The 16,405-nt window shown below is 41.1% G+C and overlaps 1 protein-coding gene across 3 annotated transcripts in view; it reads right to left on the reverse strand.

Moving 5' to 3' along the window:
- The window catches only part of ltbp3 (latent transforming growth factor beta binding protein 3), a 43,692-nt gene that overhangs the window by 17,544 nt on the left and 9,743 nt on the right, over positions 1-16,405 (reverse strand). For 2 of the 3 annotated variants that reach the window (XM_040032898.1, XM_040032897.1), the window contains exons 2-13: positions 10,597-10,869; positions 10,351-10,514; positions 10,154-10,259; positions 7,806-7,892; positions 5,649-5,765; positions 5,356-5,508; positions 3,570-3,668; positions 3,457-3,470; positions 3,305-3,371; positions 3,048-3,125; positions 2,022-2,150; positions 18-149 (exon numbers count right to left, since the gene is read on the reverse strand). In XM_040032898.1, coding sequence (XP_039888832.1) covers positions 18-149; positions 2,022-2,150; positions 3,048-3,125; positions 3,305-3,371; positions 3,457-3,470; positions 3,570-3,668; positions 5,356-5,508; positions 5,649-5,765; positions 7,806-7,892; positions 10,154-10,259; positions 10,351-10,514; positions 10,597-10,869 — 1,419 coding nt within the window. The remainder of the gene's footprint in view (positions 1-17; positions 150-2,021; positions 2,151-3,047; positions 3,126-3,304; positions 3,372-3,456; positions 3,471-3,569; positions 3,669-5,355; positions 5,509-5,648; positions 5,766-7,805; positions 7,893-10,153; positions 10,260-10,350; positions 10,515-10,596; positions 10,870-16,405) is intronic. The other variant, XM_040032899.1, reaches the window with a different exon arrangement.

Consider the following 16,405-nt stretch of genomic DNA (forward strand, 5'->3'; position numbering starts at 1 on the left):
GGCTCAGCTTAACTTACCTACACACTTAAGTCTACCATGCTGCACCATGTGTTTGTAGCCTGGGCGACAGAAGCATTTGTATGCTCCCTCTGTGTTGACGCAATAGCCTCTGCCATGGCCGCACGGCTCTGACTCACATTCGTTATCATCTAGACAACAGGAGTGAGAGAATGAGTCAAGTGAAAGCAATATTTAATACAGACAGACAGCAATGGCTCATAAAGCTTAAGGGACAGATGGCTGGAGTTTTTCATGATGAATGAATGTCAGTCGTTTGGCGAGATCAAGTGGCTTTTACTCAGGAAATTAAAAGCATAGTGGCTAAAAATATGAGTTTTTCATCATAGAAATTATAAACATACCCGTTTCCTTAAGAAAGCATAAATTATTTCTATTTGCACACAATAATAGAATTATTTCAGAAAACATAAATTACCAGGGTCAATAATATAGCTGAACCTTTTATTGCAATGATAAGCTTTATCTTTTTAATAAAGAAAGTTAAAATGGATGTTAACTGGAGAAAACATTGTGCCAAAAACCAAAGAAATCAGACTGAAAGAAAAAGAATTGTTGATGCTCACAAAGCAGGAGATGTATATGTAAAGTTATCAAATGTCAAGAACTGGGTTGAGAAGCATCATCTGTAAATTCAAAGAGAGACACACAGTACCGAACAAGCGTGACAGAGGTAGGAAGTGAAAGATTTCAAAGCCTCTAAAGAAAACTAGTGAGAGTTTCAAAGACCCAACTTCAAAGACACGTGAATGACTCAGCCAAATCAGAAACCAGAACTGTGGGGAGGAACGGACCATGAGGCATCAGAGCAAGAAAAACTCCACTTCTGCAGAAGAGACACCTTCAAGCCAGACAGTATACTAAGGACAACCTGGAGAAAGATTATCCATACTGGAAGCACCGTCCGTACAGTGTAACATAGTGGTGGGAGTATTATGATGTGGGGATGCTTTAGTGTGTCTGGAACTGGGAATCTTGTTGAGGTGGAAAGAATCACGAAATAATAAACCTCGAGCTGTGTCTTCGCTTTGGTGGTCCAACAAAACAACAACATATGTGACCCCAGGCTGTTAGCCCTGACTTGAATCCCATTGAGAATCTGTGGGGTGAACTAAAGGAGACCATCAAATCTGGAGGCTCAAATCTAGAGATTTGCTAAAGAAGAATGGGCTGAGAGCGCCAAGGAGACGCACGTGAGACTTGCTGAAAAGTACAGAAAATGGCTGCACCCAGCAAAAAGATACATGACAGACTATTAGCATCATGGGAGCTAATAGTTACAGGTGTAAAAGTAGCTGTTCAGTGTGAATAGGCCTGCACCATGAAATTTGAGTTCAAATACAATTCAATACAGCTGCTATTTCTGCTATAACAGGAAATAACATGTAAAATATTCCTGTTATGTGTCTATTTTTACACCTGAAACAGCTCAAGGCACTCAAAATACGCCTCAAATAGCAGAAATGTTTCCAGGGCACAAATAAGTTCTTACTGTGGTTTGGGATGTGTCATTTTGCCGTTCAGTCCTTTATGCCTTTGAACACATTTGAAATTGAAGTTGGTTCCATTTTAGCTGAAATTCTAACACTGCTGATGACTTTAATAATGTCAAAAGTCACAAAACATTAATGACAAGCAGACTTTAACACATCTTTGTGTCACCTGGAAACCTTTGATTTCTGGTTTGGAGAGTATTTCTGTATTTAGTCGTATGTTGTCATAGTGATGAAGATGCTCAGTGTATTTTGTGTTTAATCTATTTGCAGGTATTTTGTAAGTTGCAATGTGTTGAGCTCTTGCAGCCACTGTAATATTTCTCAAAAAGAGATTTTTGTTGCCGTTGTTGTTTTTTTTACATAATATTTAACATAATAGTTTTTATTCTCTAAAAACTGTGCCTTTCCATTCCTATATGAGAAATATTGCTTGAAAAAAAAATCTCACACTCATATGTGAGAAACTACTCTCTGCTGGCTCCTCCTGTCTCTACCATTGTCTCTTACCCTCACAGATGTTCCTCTGCGGGTTGAAATGGTAGCCAGGATGGCAGTGACAGATGTGCCCGGTCAGGCTGTTCTCACATTCTCCATGACCACAAATGTTTCTGCTCAGCCTGCATTCATCTGTCGGTGCTTCAAGGAGGAAACAAAGAACGACATCATATATATATACATGCATATATATGGATACATAGATGCAGAAAGCTGAAAATGTCCATGCCGTGCCTACATTTTTCTGTCACTGGCTTTGTTTGCATTCTAGCAGACACTGAAATGCGTCAGACTTTTTCCAAATTAAAGCCAGTGACAAAGCTGAATAGAAAACGACCGACTGAAGCTGCCATGAAAGAGAAATTACACTCAAGGAAGACTCTAAAAAAAGTCACACATCTGCATAGAAGACAGACCAGATGAAAGCAGCAGAAGCACAAAAGCTGAGCCCTGTGAGTGCTTTGGATTCCTGCTATCATTCGGCACAGTTTTTTTCTTTTTCATTTCATGGAAATGGAGTGTGTCTCTTACCTGCTAACCTGCTCTTAAATACCAGCACACTTCACCTCCATAGAACCGAGAGACTGTAAACACGGCCTTGAGGCTGGTTCATGCTTCATGGTTGAATGCATGTGACATGCACGGTGCCCCAAAGCATCAGGTAATCACTAAAGCAAAGCATGCGTCAGATCAGATTGGCTTACTTGACTTATCCCCCCCCCCCCCCCTTTTTTTTTGTTGGATTGTTTTAGCCTTTAAAGTGGAGTGCTAAAACAATGCACAATAAAAAAATAATTTAAAAAAATGGAGTGCATCACATGACAAATGCTGTTCACCACACGGAGAAAGTCAACATGTCATTTGTGAGAAACAAGCGCCCATCAGGGGATCTTCTCTTACTGGGGAATGTGGAGAGCTGGCTTTTTCTACCTTTGTGGTGCATGAAACATGAGCCAGCATTTATATTCAGAACCCTTTAAGAGATTAATAGAAAGAGATTTTTTTAAGCTGGTTTGACGGCTTGTGTTTGAGACTCACGGAAGACTTTTGTTTGTGTTTCGAAGGGGTCATTGCCGGGGGTCATTCGGATGATTGTCGGCGGGGTGGGTTTAATAACTGTGGAGAAATGAAGTGGGCAGACTTCAGGAGGATGTATGACATGTTCAAGTCCTGATGTTTGATCATTCTTCACAGCATTCAGTCTACAATGTCTACAGATGTTCCCTGCAGTGTGCATTTAGTGAATGAATTTTCATATGTATGACTCATGCAGGCGACCCTCGAGGTGCGCTTACCAGGCACACGAGGACGGGTGGTGCTGGTGGGGACCTGGTGCGCAGTTGTCGTTGTCTCTGCATGAATCTGATTGGAAGAGACGATCTGATTTTTAAACGGCAACAGCGATTGCTTTTTATTGCTGTATTAAAATGTAGAAACTATATCTTACCCTCTTGGTGTGCTCTGAAAGAAACGGCAATAAAGGGAAATTTAAGCTCTCAATTCACATGATTCATATAAAGATTTTTCTAAAAATTGCAAAGAGATTCTTTGTGCACTTACCTTGGTTTTCATGGTCGCTGGGGACGGTGATTTGCACCGTCTCTCTTATGTTTTGCAAAAAGTAGCCTTTCCCAGCAGGGCAGAGTTTTTTGAAGGCCACTGAATGCCGTCGGGAGGAAAAAAGAGGAGAGGACTTAAATGTTGCTTTAATTCTCACACCCTGTAAAATAGGTTCAGCCAACTAATAGTAAGTTTGGAGAATCCCTCTGTTGATATGTTTAAGTACAACCAAAAAACTGCATTTTGGACTCCAACCCCGCAAAGAGAAATTGTTTAAAAAGCATATGGAAATCCCAAAATGCAGATTTTGTAACTTTAAGAGAGAAAGAAACTACACTGCTTAAAAATAATTGATCTGGTCAGTTGAGTAACAGAGGGGTGAATGATGGTAATGAAATTAATACCAGGTGCACTCAAAGGGCAACAATGAGACAACCCCCAAAACGCTGACATTTTCCCCATCAGCAGGACCGGTATCAAGTGCTTAGTGGAAGGAGGGACAGGATGAATCACAAAATGACCTCCAGCAGGTCACTGGTGTGAATGTCTCTGACCAAACAATCAGAAACAGACTTCATGAGGGTGGCCTTAAGGCCTGATGTGCTTTATTGGGCCTTGTGCTCCCTGCCTGGCATGGTGAAGTCCTATTGACACAGAGGGACACACACAAATCTACAGGCCTGACTGCCATTAGGCATCAGGATGACATCCTTGGACCCATTTTCAGACCCAATACTCCTCATGTGGAGTACGCAGGCAGTTCCTGGAGGATGAATCATTAGATGCTAATCACAAGGCCCCAACACTCGCCTCACCTAAATCCAATAAAACAACTCTATTTCAGTTTATCTGGCACCAACACTTTGTACTGTCCAAGAGCTCAGTGATGACCTGATCCAGATCTAGCAGAGATTCCACCGGGACACCGTCTGTCCTCCCATTAGGAGCGTGCCCAGATGTTGTCAGGCATGTCAGCACATGGGGGCCATACAAACTACCATTCTGAGCTGCTGCAGTGAAATCTCAGCAGAGCCTACTGGATCAGCCTACTGCATAATTTTTCACCTTTTTTCAGGGATCTTTGAATTCAGCCTTTTGCAGGTCAATCATTTTTATTTCATCATCAAATGCTGTGTCATCCTTTCATTCCTAACACATCGCCCGGTCCATATCAGTATAGATATCCAGCATGAGTGTATTTCCCCACTGAGCTCTTATATGTTTTCATAGTTTGACTTTAATTTGTTTTGAGCAATGTATGAATGTTTATCTTTTTAAATTAAATTATGAAAAGAAAATTAAGTATATTCTACTTAGTTCACTTAATGGCCAAACAGTTCAAAATATCCTGCTTTTTTTTTCTTATTCTATTCATCCCATCAGACTGAGGAGAGCAGAAACTGTTTACATCTGAGAAGCTGTAACGATTTATTTTGTGCAACTATTTTAACTAATTATCAAACACAGCAGCAAACTGTATCTTCAAGCATGGGCAACAAAATGGAAAGCTCGAACGCTTTCTTTTGTTATTATTATTTCTATTTCAAACTTTCATGTCATCAAGAATGAAGAGCTGAGCTGCATAATGACCTGGAAAAATCTCTAAAATATATGTAGCTAAATGAAAATAATGATTATTTATTTAAAGAGGAATTCTCTGTTGATCATAAATAAGTAACTTTGTTTCTAGACTATGCTGGTGTGCAGTGAGTGGACTGATGTCCCCGTGACAAAAACGAACACGACGCTCGACGTGGCAGGAAGTAAAACCCGTAAACTGACTCACCTGTGCCCTCCTCAGGACATCTTTCACAGTTTCGGCCCCAGGCTTTGCCCACTGTGCAGCAGCATACCACCTGGGTGTGGGGGGTCGGCAGCGGGTAATTGCAGCTCCTGTCGTTGGATGCTATCCGGAAGCACTGACCCAGAGGGGGATACTCTAACACAGGAGAAAAGCGTTGTGGCAATCTATCCCGACAGTACATTACACGTTTGGAACGATTGTTTCATGTCTTGTGCTTTGTGGCTGTGCAATACAAAGCAGAGAAGAGAAGAAAGCCAGAGAGGGTTTATATTCACCAACACATCGATTTCTCTCCAAGACAAAACCAGATTTGCATGAACACTTGAAGCTGCCCAGTGTGTTCAAACAGTCTCCGTTCTGACAGACGCCCTGCATGGAGCACTCGTTGATATCTTCAGGGTCAGAGGGTCAGGTGGAAGAAAAGATAAGATTAAAATTAAAATGGCAGAAACAACTCCTAAACTTGGCTTTAAACTGTTCTTTTCCTTGTTATAAGCGACTCCTGGATTCTGTAAAAAAGTATTTGGCCCCTTCCTGAATTTTAAATTTGTTTTTGCACATTTACGTAAATGTTTCACCTCATTGAGCAAATTTTAATATTAAACAAGGACAACCTGAGTAAACCCAAAATGTAGTTTTTAAATTATGTTACCTACTTGGATCTGTGTGAAAAAGTAATTGACCCCTAAAGAACAGCAAGAACTGCAGTCAGGTGTTTGTGATGACTGGCAAAGAGTCTTTCACGGGCCACACTGAAGGCCCAAACGGCCAGGTTGAAGTCATGCCAAAGCATCTCAATCGAACTTTGATTAGGCAGGTCCAAAACCTTTACGGTGGACTTGCTGGTCTTCAAGCAACTTAAAGAAGTCCAGACGCTTTATCTTTAATTGTTTTTGAAATATTCATGTTCAAATATTGGCTCAGATTTTAATGTGTGAAAAAATGGTTTGAGAGTGGGTCAATGGAACACTTTGCAAATTAAAAAAAGAGAGCAAAATTACCCTGAAAAACATTTAATATATAAAGGAAAAAATTCACTGACCTTATTACATGAAACTGTGTGTGATCAAACTGTGGGCCATAAAATGTTTACGCAAATTCGAGATGACGCTCAAGCAAGAAATGTTCTAAATAAATGGCTGGTTTGACATGGAGTGACCCAAATTTGAGACGGGCCTTTGTGCTCTTTGTGGTCAGCAGTGGTTTTCTCCTTGGACTCTCACACGGCTGCCTTTTTTGTCCAGTCTCTTTCTTATTGTTGAAACATGAACTCTGACCTTGACAGATGGAAAGTGATGCCTGAAGATCCTCTTGGATGAGTCGTCGCTGCGCTCTTGGAGTAATTTTTGTCAGCTGGCCACTGCTGGGAAGCTTCACTACTCTACCAAGATTTCTCCATTTACGGATAATGGCTCTCACCGTGGTTCATTAGAGTCCCAAAGCCCCTCATTACTGAGGGGAATTACTTTTTCACAAAGGGTTTGGATAACTTAACTAAGGTCATATTTTAAAAACTGCATTTTCTATTTACCCAGGTTATCTTTGTCAAATATTAACTAGAGATGGCACGATACCACTTTTTTATGTTCGATACCGATACCGATATCATAAATTTGGATATCTGCCGATACAGATATGAATCCGATATAGTGTTTTTTTTAATCAATAAAACTGTTTTTTAATATCTTGCTGCATTTTGTATAAGTTCATACTCAAGTTTAAATAAACAACAACACTGAAGCTATTCTGTTATACCGGTATGTAAAAAATACACTGCACCCAAAATATTTCATAATTCAGCAATACTGATCAGTCTAATAAACTTAAACCTACTCCATCCTTCCTATTCTGGTACTGTTATCAAGCTTAAACGTGCTGCTGTTGTTCAGCCACTGCTTTCCTCTTTCTGGTGCAAAGTGGGCCAAAAATAAAGAAGAGAGACAGACTCGCGACAGAAAAGCCGATCAGCTGATCATTAATCAGTTTCATGATTGAAGTAGCAGCAAGAAGAGGCAGTCGCTCCATATATCGGTTGTTAAGCTTAACGTGGGAATGCTTTACAAACATTCAGAGATGAACTTAAACACTTGCTTTACTTCTCTCTGGGATCACTTCCTCGGAGGTGAAATGCTGGTTTGGTAGCGAGGCTACAAATACACACAGCCGCTCTATCACATGATGCACACTGCTCCGAAGTGCTACGGTTATGAGCTGAGTTACACCGTGTCGCAAGTTTTGTGAGGTGCTTTTTTGATATTTAATGGATCGGATTACATTTTTAATTTCTCTCCGATATCCGATCCAGTAATTTACGTCAGTATCGGACCGATACCGATACGTAATATCGGATCGGTCCATCTCTAATATTAACACTTATTGTTTAAAGTAAGAATTCAGGAAGGGGGAAAATACTTTTCACGGCTCTAGTTTACCTTTACAGTGAGTGCTGTTGAATCTTTTATAGCCTTGGGGACAAGTAGAGCCATAGTCTTCCACAATGTTCTGTTTGACTGATGCATCTGAGGAAAGACACAGCAGAGCACACAGGTAAAGGTATATGAAAAGCAGAGAGTTTGACATCAAATTATACAAAATGTTTAGGCACCCACCAGGTAAATGCACCGCAGTTGCAATTTTTTATACTTCAAATACTACAACGGCCCTTTACAACTAATCAAGCAGCTGTGAAACTCCCACATCACCTGTACCTCAGGTATTCTCGTCTAAATCTCATCAGTAAATCTTATATAAGGCTTTAGTGTCTCCCTACTGTTGCTACAGATCTGCAAACTGTTTTGCAACCCAGCTCCACCCCTGCCTCTCCTTTCATGCTGTGTCTGACAATCAATACTGTATCCTTTGTAATGCCTGTTCTGTTCTGCCCAGTGATCTGGCTGCTGTTCTACACACCTCCAGCTTTCCACACAAGCAGGTAGAACAGGAGGAAGTTCCTACACTACCTATAGCTTACTGCAGGTGGAAATGAGAGCTTTCTTTTGAATGTAGTGGCCCCGGTTATCTGTTCATGCAACACTTTTTCACATCCCTCCCAAACTCTTTTCTGAACAAAACCGCTTCCATGACTTTTTGAACAACTGTCACACAATCAAAGCCTTCAAGCAAAGCGTGAGAAAAGTGAGAATAGTTTTGTAATTATTGTAGAGGTGTGGGAGTTGAATTCTTGATAGGAAAAAACACAGAAGTCCTAGTTTAAACATCAGTAATTGGGGAAAAGCACCTTTTTACTGCGAGCTAAGTGACAGGGCTGTCTCCCAGTGTCTGTGGAGGCTCTCTGCAGGTCTCCCACAGTCCAAAGACACAGCAGTCCAGAAACATGAGTTTGGACTGTGGAAGTGGTGTTTCTAAATCACCCATAGGCGTGAATGAGTGCATGAATGAGTGTCTGTCTTTTTGTGTTAACCCCTTTTGACGGACCACCTATCTGGAGGGTACCACACCTCTCACCCAATGACAGCTGAGATAGACACCAGACTGAAGGGGATGGTTAAAAACTATTGCCTGCAATTCAGTTCAATTCAGTTTAATTTATATAGTGATAAATGTCAACAACAGTTGCATCAAGGAGTTTTATGTTGTAAGGTAGGGAGCCTACAATAATACAGACAAATACCCAAACTTGAGCAACTGTCATCAAGAGCAAGCACTTGGTGACAGTGGAAAGGAAAAACTCCCTTTTAACAGGAAGAAACCATCTGCTGCGATTGGTTCAGGTTGAAGGGACAAAAAAAGTTTTCATCTGCACAAAACTGCACGTTTATGTCTCAGTAATTGCTACTTCTCATTTTTTATGTATTTGTCTAATTGTGTGCTTATACAGATCAATGTTCCTTTAATACTTTTTAGTTTAAGTTCCATTTTTAGGTCTGGACAAACCTTCCCTTTCTTTTTGTTTTCTTTTCTAATCATAGTTGTTTGAAGTCTTGGGGTGGTAGCTTGCAAGAGAACTGCCTTAAATTTTCTTTCATGAGACCTGAAATAATAAACCACGGTATTCTCCTCCTCCTTCTTACTGTTCAACTTTCCATCAGGGAGTAAAAACATGCAAAGCAGTTTTATGACAGAGCCGTGGAAACACTGCACATTGTGAAATCACAATGGAAACAGAGGCAACACCGCAGCTTACCTTTATCATCTCATTGAAAAAGAAAAAAAAAAAAAAGATTAAAAATACAACCAGGTGTAACAAAACAGATAGCACTTTTTGCAAAAACAGCTTTTAAAAGACTAACCAGGATCAGGTTTTGTCAAAGGCCACATTGTCTGAAGCCAGAACTGAGAGAGGGAATAATAGCGGAGTGGAAAAAGCACGAGTAGCCAAGATTTTCATGAAATTTGATCTTCTGCAGCGTGATGACAGCGCTGAACTGGGCAGGCCCATAGGAACATGCTTAACTAGAGGGTTATTTTCCACATTCTCTTTTTCTGTCTCACTGTCTGTGTGTAATTCTCATAATTTCTTCCGTTTCCCCCACCTTACCGCTAACTTTCATGTAGACGTTCAGACACTCGTTTTTTTAATAGAGGTACAAAGTGATTGTTTTAATCCAGGGCCATAATTTCAGAAGGTGGAAGGTATAAATTGGTGGGAATGCTTCACATTTTTGGCTCAATAAACAGTAATTTTATTCCCGGGAACACACAAGATGTTGATTTAAAAAAAAAAAAATCTTAATACTGTAGATAAAGATGAAAGCTATAAACCCTAGATGTGTGACATTTACAAAGCTGGTAAAAAAAGGACATTTCTTGAGGTACTCACTTGGTAATTTGGGGCACTGATAACATTTGTTTTGTCCCCATGAATTCCCCACACTCCCACAGCAATCCTCCTGATTGGTCAGAACAGGAAGCGGGGTGCTGTTGCACTAAAAGACCAATATCGAGAAATATTAACAATAGGGAAAACAAGGAACGCATCTATATTTCAAGTTCAAAACTTCTTACAACTGAACTCACGGCTTGTTTGGGCGTGGTCTCTTGAAAGCAGCGCCCCTTTGGTTTGCGCCTCACCAGGACCTGGCGTGTCCCCGTTTTGTGAGGAGGTTTGATATCCGTTGAGTCGAGTGAGTGAATGATTACGGAGGTGTCTGGCGTGTGGTGAACACGTACATTAAACTGCACTGGAAGAGAAAAATCAGATATGAAAGGAAAGGGAAGAAGAGATATTACAATGTGAGAAGTAATGAGGCAGACGATAGGTACCTTCTGAGGAGTGATGCCCCGGCTGTGATAAGGGGACGTTGAAGATTGACATTGACGACGTGTGTGTGAACTGGCTGCGGCTTATGCTTGACTCCACAAATTTCTGGCCGTCTGGCTTTAAAGCTACGGGGTACACAGGCTGCTCGTTGCCTCGCGCTGCCTGGGCTTGCTGAAGAGGAAACTGGCAGAGTCGACCGGTGAAGCCGGGAGGGCACAGGCAGTGCTTCCTCGAGCTGCATACTCCTCCATTCAAACACGTCAAGGGACACACAACTGCAGAGAGGAAAAGGCAACAGGCGCAGTCTTAGAAATATAAGTTGATAAAGCATGAATTCATTGATTCACTAAAATACAAGTATTTCATACTTTGAAATCCATCAATATGTATTCATGAGTTTTGTCAGACTGAAAGTGCTGATTTAGGATCCCCTGAGTCAGAGGCAGACTTTTATATGATCTTTCATAGAGTGATGTGAACAGCCTTATGATTCAGTAATGTACAGCATAAGTATGGAAGACAGACCAACGGGTTTGCAGCATAAGCAGGGCAGCGTAAAATCTTCACTTTGAACCGTGCCACTATAAAAAAAATGAATGAGTCCCTGAAGCCAGTCGGCCCGAGCAAGAAAGCAGGTAAAGTCATTGATCTGTATAACGGCTTCACTGTGGCATATGGGAAAGATCTTGAAGTTCGTGGGAAAGCGGCTGGCCTTAAAGGCATATACAGTACTCACTGCAGGTTTATTAGGTTCCCCGCTGTGTTTATTTAAGTGCAAAGTTGTTGAAATTCCCACAATAAGAACAATCGCAGGAAAGAGATAAGAGAGAGAGAGAGAGAGAGCAGGACTGTAAGAAAACAGCAAGCAGTGATGAATCCACAGAGAAAGATAAAACCCAAACAAGCTAGTGAAGTGGGAGTGAAAGCTTAGTCATGAAGGCCATCTCGTTATTGTGCTTCGATCCATGTTAGGTCTTTGTAACATCCCAAATGTTTGTGATACCTGAGCGTCAGTAAGACTTCCAAACACATGCACTGCAATTATGAATTAACATCATAAGCCACACGTATACTTAAGAGCAAATCAAGACAGTTATTATTAAATGTGCTGCAATTACATCACACAGCAAAAAATACTCACTGGACACTTCATTAGGCACAGCAGTTCGACTGCTCATTAGTGCAACTTGTTTAATCTTATCAGCCAATCACATGGAGCCAAATCAATACATTTTGTTCAAACTGTGCATCAAAATAGGAAAAGAAAGATCGTTTGAAACTGCCACGGTTTTTGGTGCCGGACGGGCTGAGTGCTTTAGAAACTGCTGACCTGCTGAAATTTTACTCCACAGTCGTCTCTAGTGTTTACAGACAATGAGCCAAAAAAAGAAAATATCCAGTTTGTGGCAGAAAATGCCTTGTTGATGTAAGAGGTCAAGGCAGAATGACTGCTTCAAGTCGATAGGAAGGCAGCAGTCATGTTAGCAGCCACTTGTTACAATCAAGGTATGCAGAGGAGCGTCTCTGAACGCACAAGGTGTCACGAGACACTGCAGCAGATGTTGCCTGGTCTCAACATGAAAACATGGAACCATCCTGTCCTGTGTCAACAGCGTAGGCAGGATAACGCCCCATGCCACAAAGTTAAAAACATCTCAAACTGGTTTCTTGCAACATGATAATAAGTTCACTGTAGTCAAACGTACGTCAGCAGTCATCAGCATCATCTCATGTGATGGAATAGGGGATTCACATCACAGGTGTGCAGCCGCAGCTGCGTGATGATGTCACGGCAGTATGATTGACATGAAACAGATGCTTTGGGAAAATGACACATTATAACTAAACACATCCAGAAAAGGTGTATATAGGGTGCATAACAATGTGACTGTTAGAGCGAAACATCTGAATGATGATGCTCACACAGTAATCTAACAATGAGTTAAAAAAAAATAAAGGCGTGTTTCTTCAAGGCAGGGCTCAGCGGTTTGATAAAGTGCACCATTTTTTTTCCACAGTGCCGCATAAAGATGTTCATCTTTAAGGCAGTCTAAGCTTTCCATCTTGTATTACATAAGAATTTTTTTTCGGTAAGAGAAATACTGTGTCTGAGCTTAAAAAAGGAGTCAGTCGGTTAATAAATTCACACATTTTGATAGTAAATCAGGCAGCTGGCACCAACCTGTGGAAACTCCAAGAGGTTTGTGGTTAAAAAGCAGCTGTGGACACTACTCATCAGGTTAAGAGCTTTAATGATGCTGCGCTTGTGTCTTTAATGTGTCTTTTCTGTAAGAGAAAAATCTGAGTATTATTAGCTGTCATCAAAGTCTCTGCCAAAGGAATGTGTGTGCTTTCCAAAATGTTGACCAATTCATTAATTTTAAAAAAGCTAGAGGTCTGTTTGAACAACAGAATCCGACTGCATTTAAAGCCCTTTTTTAGGTTATAAACCAACCAATTAGTCAAGAAAACAAACCAAAAAAATTGACTGGATGAAAGCAACTGTTATTTTCTAACAAGCAAGAAAGAAACTAGACTTCAAATGACAGGGTGCTCACTTGTGGTGTTCACACAATGTTTTTGTTTCATTTTTCAGCTCCATTGTTCTCACTTCCTCACACCCTCCCTTTGATTACCAAGATCCAAAACTTTTCTCCTATTAATGCAACTCCCTTTGTCAGAATGGTTTCCCCTCGGTTATTTTCCTGCCGTGTTTTCCTCCTTTGTCTCTTTTCGTGTCACTTGAAGTTGAATTACAGCCTCTTTGTTAAATGCACACACTGTTGTCTTCCTCCTCCTCACCACCGCTTCAGACTTCTGCCTAAATATAGAGTCCACCATCTCTTCTACATGAGTTCTGCTTAATCACTCAAAACTTCAAATCCATTTTTCACCAAACAAACATTCACTATAGAGCTTACCACTCCTGTATCGCTACAACATTAACTTTGAAGAGGAGAGGAGAGGAGAGGAGAGGAGAAGAGAAGAGAGGAGAGAGGAGAGAGGAGAGGAGAGGAGAGGAGGCCTCTCACTGTTGCTGAGCCAGGTTCGCACACGTGGAAGTAATTAGTTGCGGACTGCCGAGGAGTCTGGGCTGTGGGGTAATTAGGGGACTAGATCACTTTAAGCACAGCAGGGACATCCTCATATGGTGAAAGTCTGGCAGAAAAATGAAAGAACTTCAAGAAAGAACCCAACAAGTGGCATAAAATATTTTCACACTGAAGCAACATGGACACTTCAGAGGAAGTCTGCCTATAACACTTTGTGACAGAGGACTTTAACCACTAGGACTGGGTGCAGGCAGCAACATGCAGAATCAGGTGGAAAGGCTCAGGCACAGACTGAAGACTACTTAACTCTGACATAAGAGCTCCAGTTTCCAAGGTTCACATTTCATCTCAGAACTGGATTTCGAATGAGAGGAAACTGGGAAAATGAGGGCCTTGAAAATTGAGATTGCAGACACAGAAAAAGAGCCAGAGGACTTTTTCCCCCGAATCTTACATTAGATTACACAATCTAAACGCACAGAGGCTGTGGAAACGACTAACTGTAGACAGTCTGGACTTGAGCTGGGAATGTGTCTGAATGAGACATGATCCAGCTCCTCAAAAAAGAGAAGAGAGAACATTTTTCATACCTGGAGTTGAATTTCTTGGACTCCTGTGAATAAAACCTCTTGATGTTTTTAGCCTGACGCTGCGCCATGCTACATGCAACAATGCTGATTACACAAACAATACTCTGTGGATAACACACATCATCTGCTTGGTGCATGATTATATATATCACATCTGTTGTTTCTGTGACCGGTCTATTTTTACACTGAGTTGTGAAACACACTGGTTTATCTATTTTAAACAGAAAAACAGTCAAAAACGCCAAAAAAGGGTCATTCACAGCATACAGAGATGACAATTCTACGTTGATTTGTTATGACAGATAGTCCAGTTTTTGGAGGGAAAACTCTGTTGTTTGTGTCTTCTGGCTGTTTAAAGGAACAAACTCCACCCTTGAAAGGTTGTAAAATATACTCCTGACGAGGTGAGCCTGCAGCTCTAATTAAACTGTAGTTTAAAAAAAAGAAGAGAATTTCATTTTAAAATCAAATCCGGACACACCTAAACAGCAAGAGAGACTATAGATGTAGGAAATATCATCAGCTGTGATATTGCAGATGACCTTATTCCTTCCTTTTTGGGCTTCTTGACAACTATTAAGATGTTCTTCTCTATGTGTTACATGCTGCTGTGAGCGTTTTGTTGTGTAATGTCATAGAAAAAAAACCCATATATTTATTTACAAAAAGCATTTCATGGCGCTTTAAACAGAAATGTCCGAGTTAACAGAAAAAAACAACAACCTGCAACATCTGGAAATTTCAAATTAAGCCAAAGTGAAAGAGCAAAAATCTGAAGATCCTCAAAGAAGCCATTTCAGACAGGCTTTAAAACTTGGTCAGCCCCTGAGCTCCCATGTTATAGTGTTAAAATGCCTAACTTAACAGCAGAAATAAACATATAAATTTGTTTTTTAGGTGTTCGTAACTGGCTATAACTGCCCAGAGATACTGCCATGATGTCTGCTGGGTAGCAAGACGACACAAGCAGCCAAGATGCAACTGTTTCAGGACTTTATTGAAGTCTGGTAGATGATCGTGGGATCCTTTCCATGGTAAACAAAAATGCCTCCATAACAACCAGCCAAGTGTTAAAAAAAAAAAACTCTGCAGGAGGAGGCTTTATCACTCAGTGGACCATTTAGGTATATGATGTCAAATCCATCGGAACCTGAAGACTGTATACGGGAGCAAAGAGGGCTCAGCACAAAGTGCATTCTGCAACAGCATTCTCTGGATGACTGAGTCTGTGTTCAGGAAGGAGGAACTATGGAGGTTTTGAATAGCTCATGGCCTTAAGCATATAACATCATCTCTAAAACAGTGGAGTCAGTGTGATGCATGCGCATGCCTGGCTTCCATTGGCACCGGGTGACGTGTTTATTCGTGTTTATTCATGATATGACAGAAGTGAAAATATGAGCGCTACTTTCTGCTCGGATTCAGGGGTGAGGAAGGTTTCCAGGGTCACAAGAGTCACGTATCAAGTTAAAGCTCCGACGGCAGGTGGTATTACACCTGCACTTCGTGCCTTTATTATCCTGACGCACAAACCTCCGCTTCACATCTTCCTCCTTTAAGTTCGAGCCATGCACAGACTAATGTTTCCTGCAGATTTTGTTTGTAAGTGGGTGTGTTTGTTTGTGTGAGAGTGCTATTAAGTCAAGGGTGTATCGCCTCCTCAGAATGCTGCTGCGGTGGAGCGACTGCACCACATTACAAGCTGAAATGGGCACAACGTTTAAAAGCTGAGATCATAACAAAGGGTTTTACTCTCCGGCGGACTTTCCCTTTAAATCATCACCTCGGAGTTCATTGGCAGAATTTATGATCCAAAATCGCTCAGCGACTCTGTCTGTCAGCTAGCTTAGCCTCTCGGAGACAGACGCCCTCTGTTTTCCACCACACCTTTGTCTTTACAGATCTAACACATTCCTGAACCGAGAGGTGGTGTGTTATTAAAAATCAAACGTGCTTAAGAGTTATTTGGTGGTCTAGATGAATGTGAGGCATGAACAGGGCTGGCTGTGTCAGTGGCGGGATGTGGAACATGTGCATCTGAAGCAACTACTCTATCATGAACAATATTTTCCACATGTTAAAAAAACAACTGAAGAAGTAGAGAACAGTCCATGATTTCAACATTACTCACTGCTAATCCATGCCAAATCGATCCACATAAAGTTTTT

The sequence above is a fragment of the Simochromis diagramma genome, unplaced genomic scaffold (genome assembly GCF_900408965.1).
Source record: "Simochromis diagramma unplaced genomic scaffold, fSimDia1.1 OVJJ01000216.1, whole genome shotgun sequence".
NCBI classification, from domain to species: domain Eukaryota; kingdom Metazoa; phylum Chordata; class Actinopteri; order Cichliformes; family Cichlidae; genus Simochromis; species Simochromis diagramma.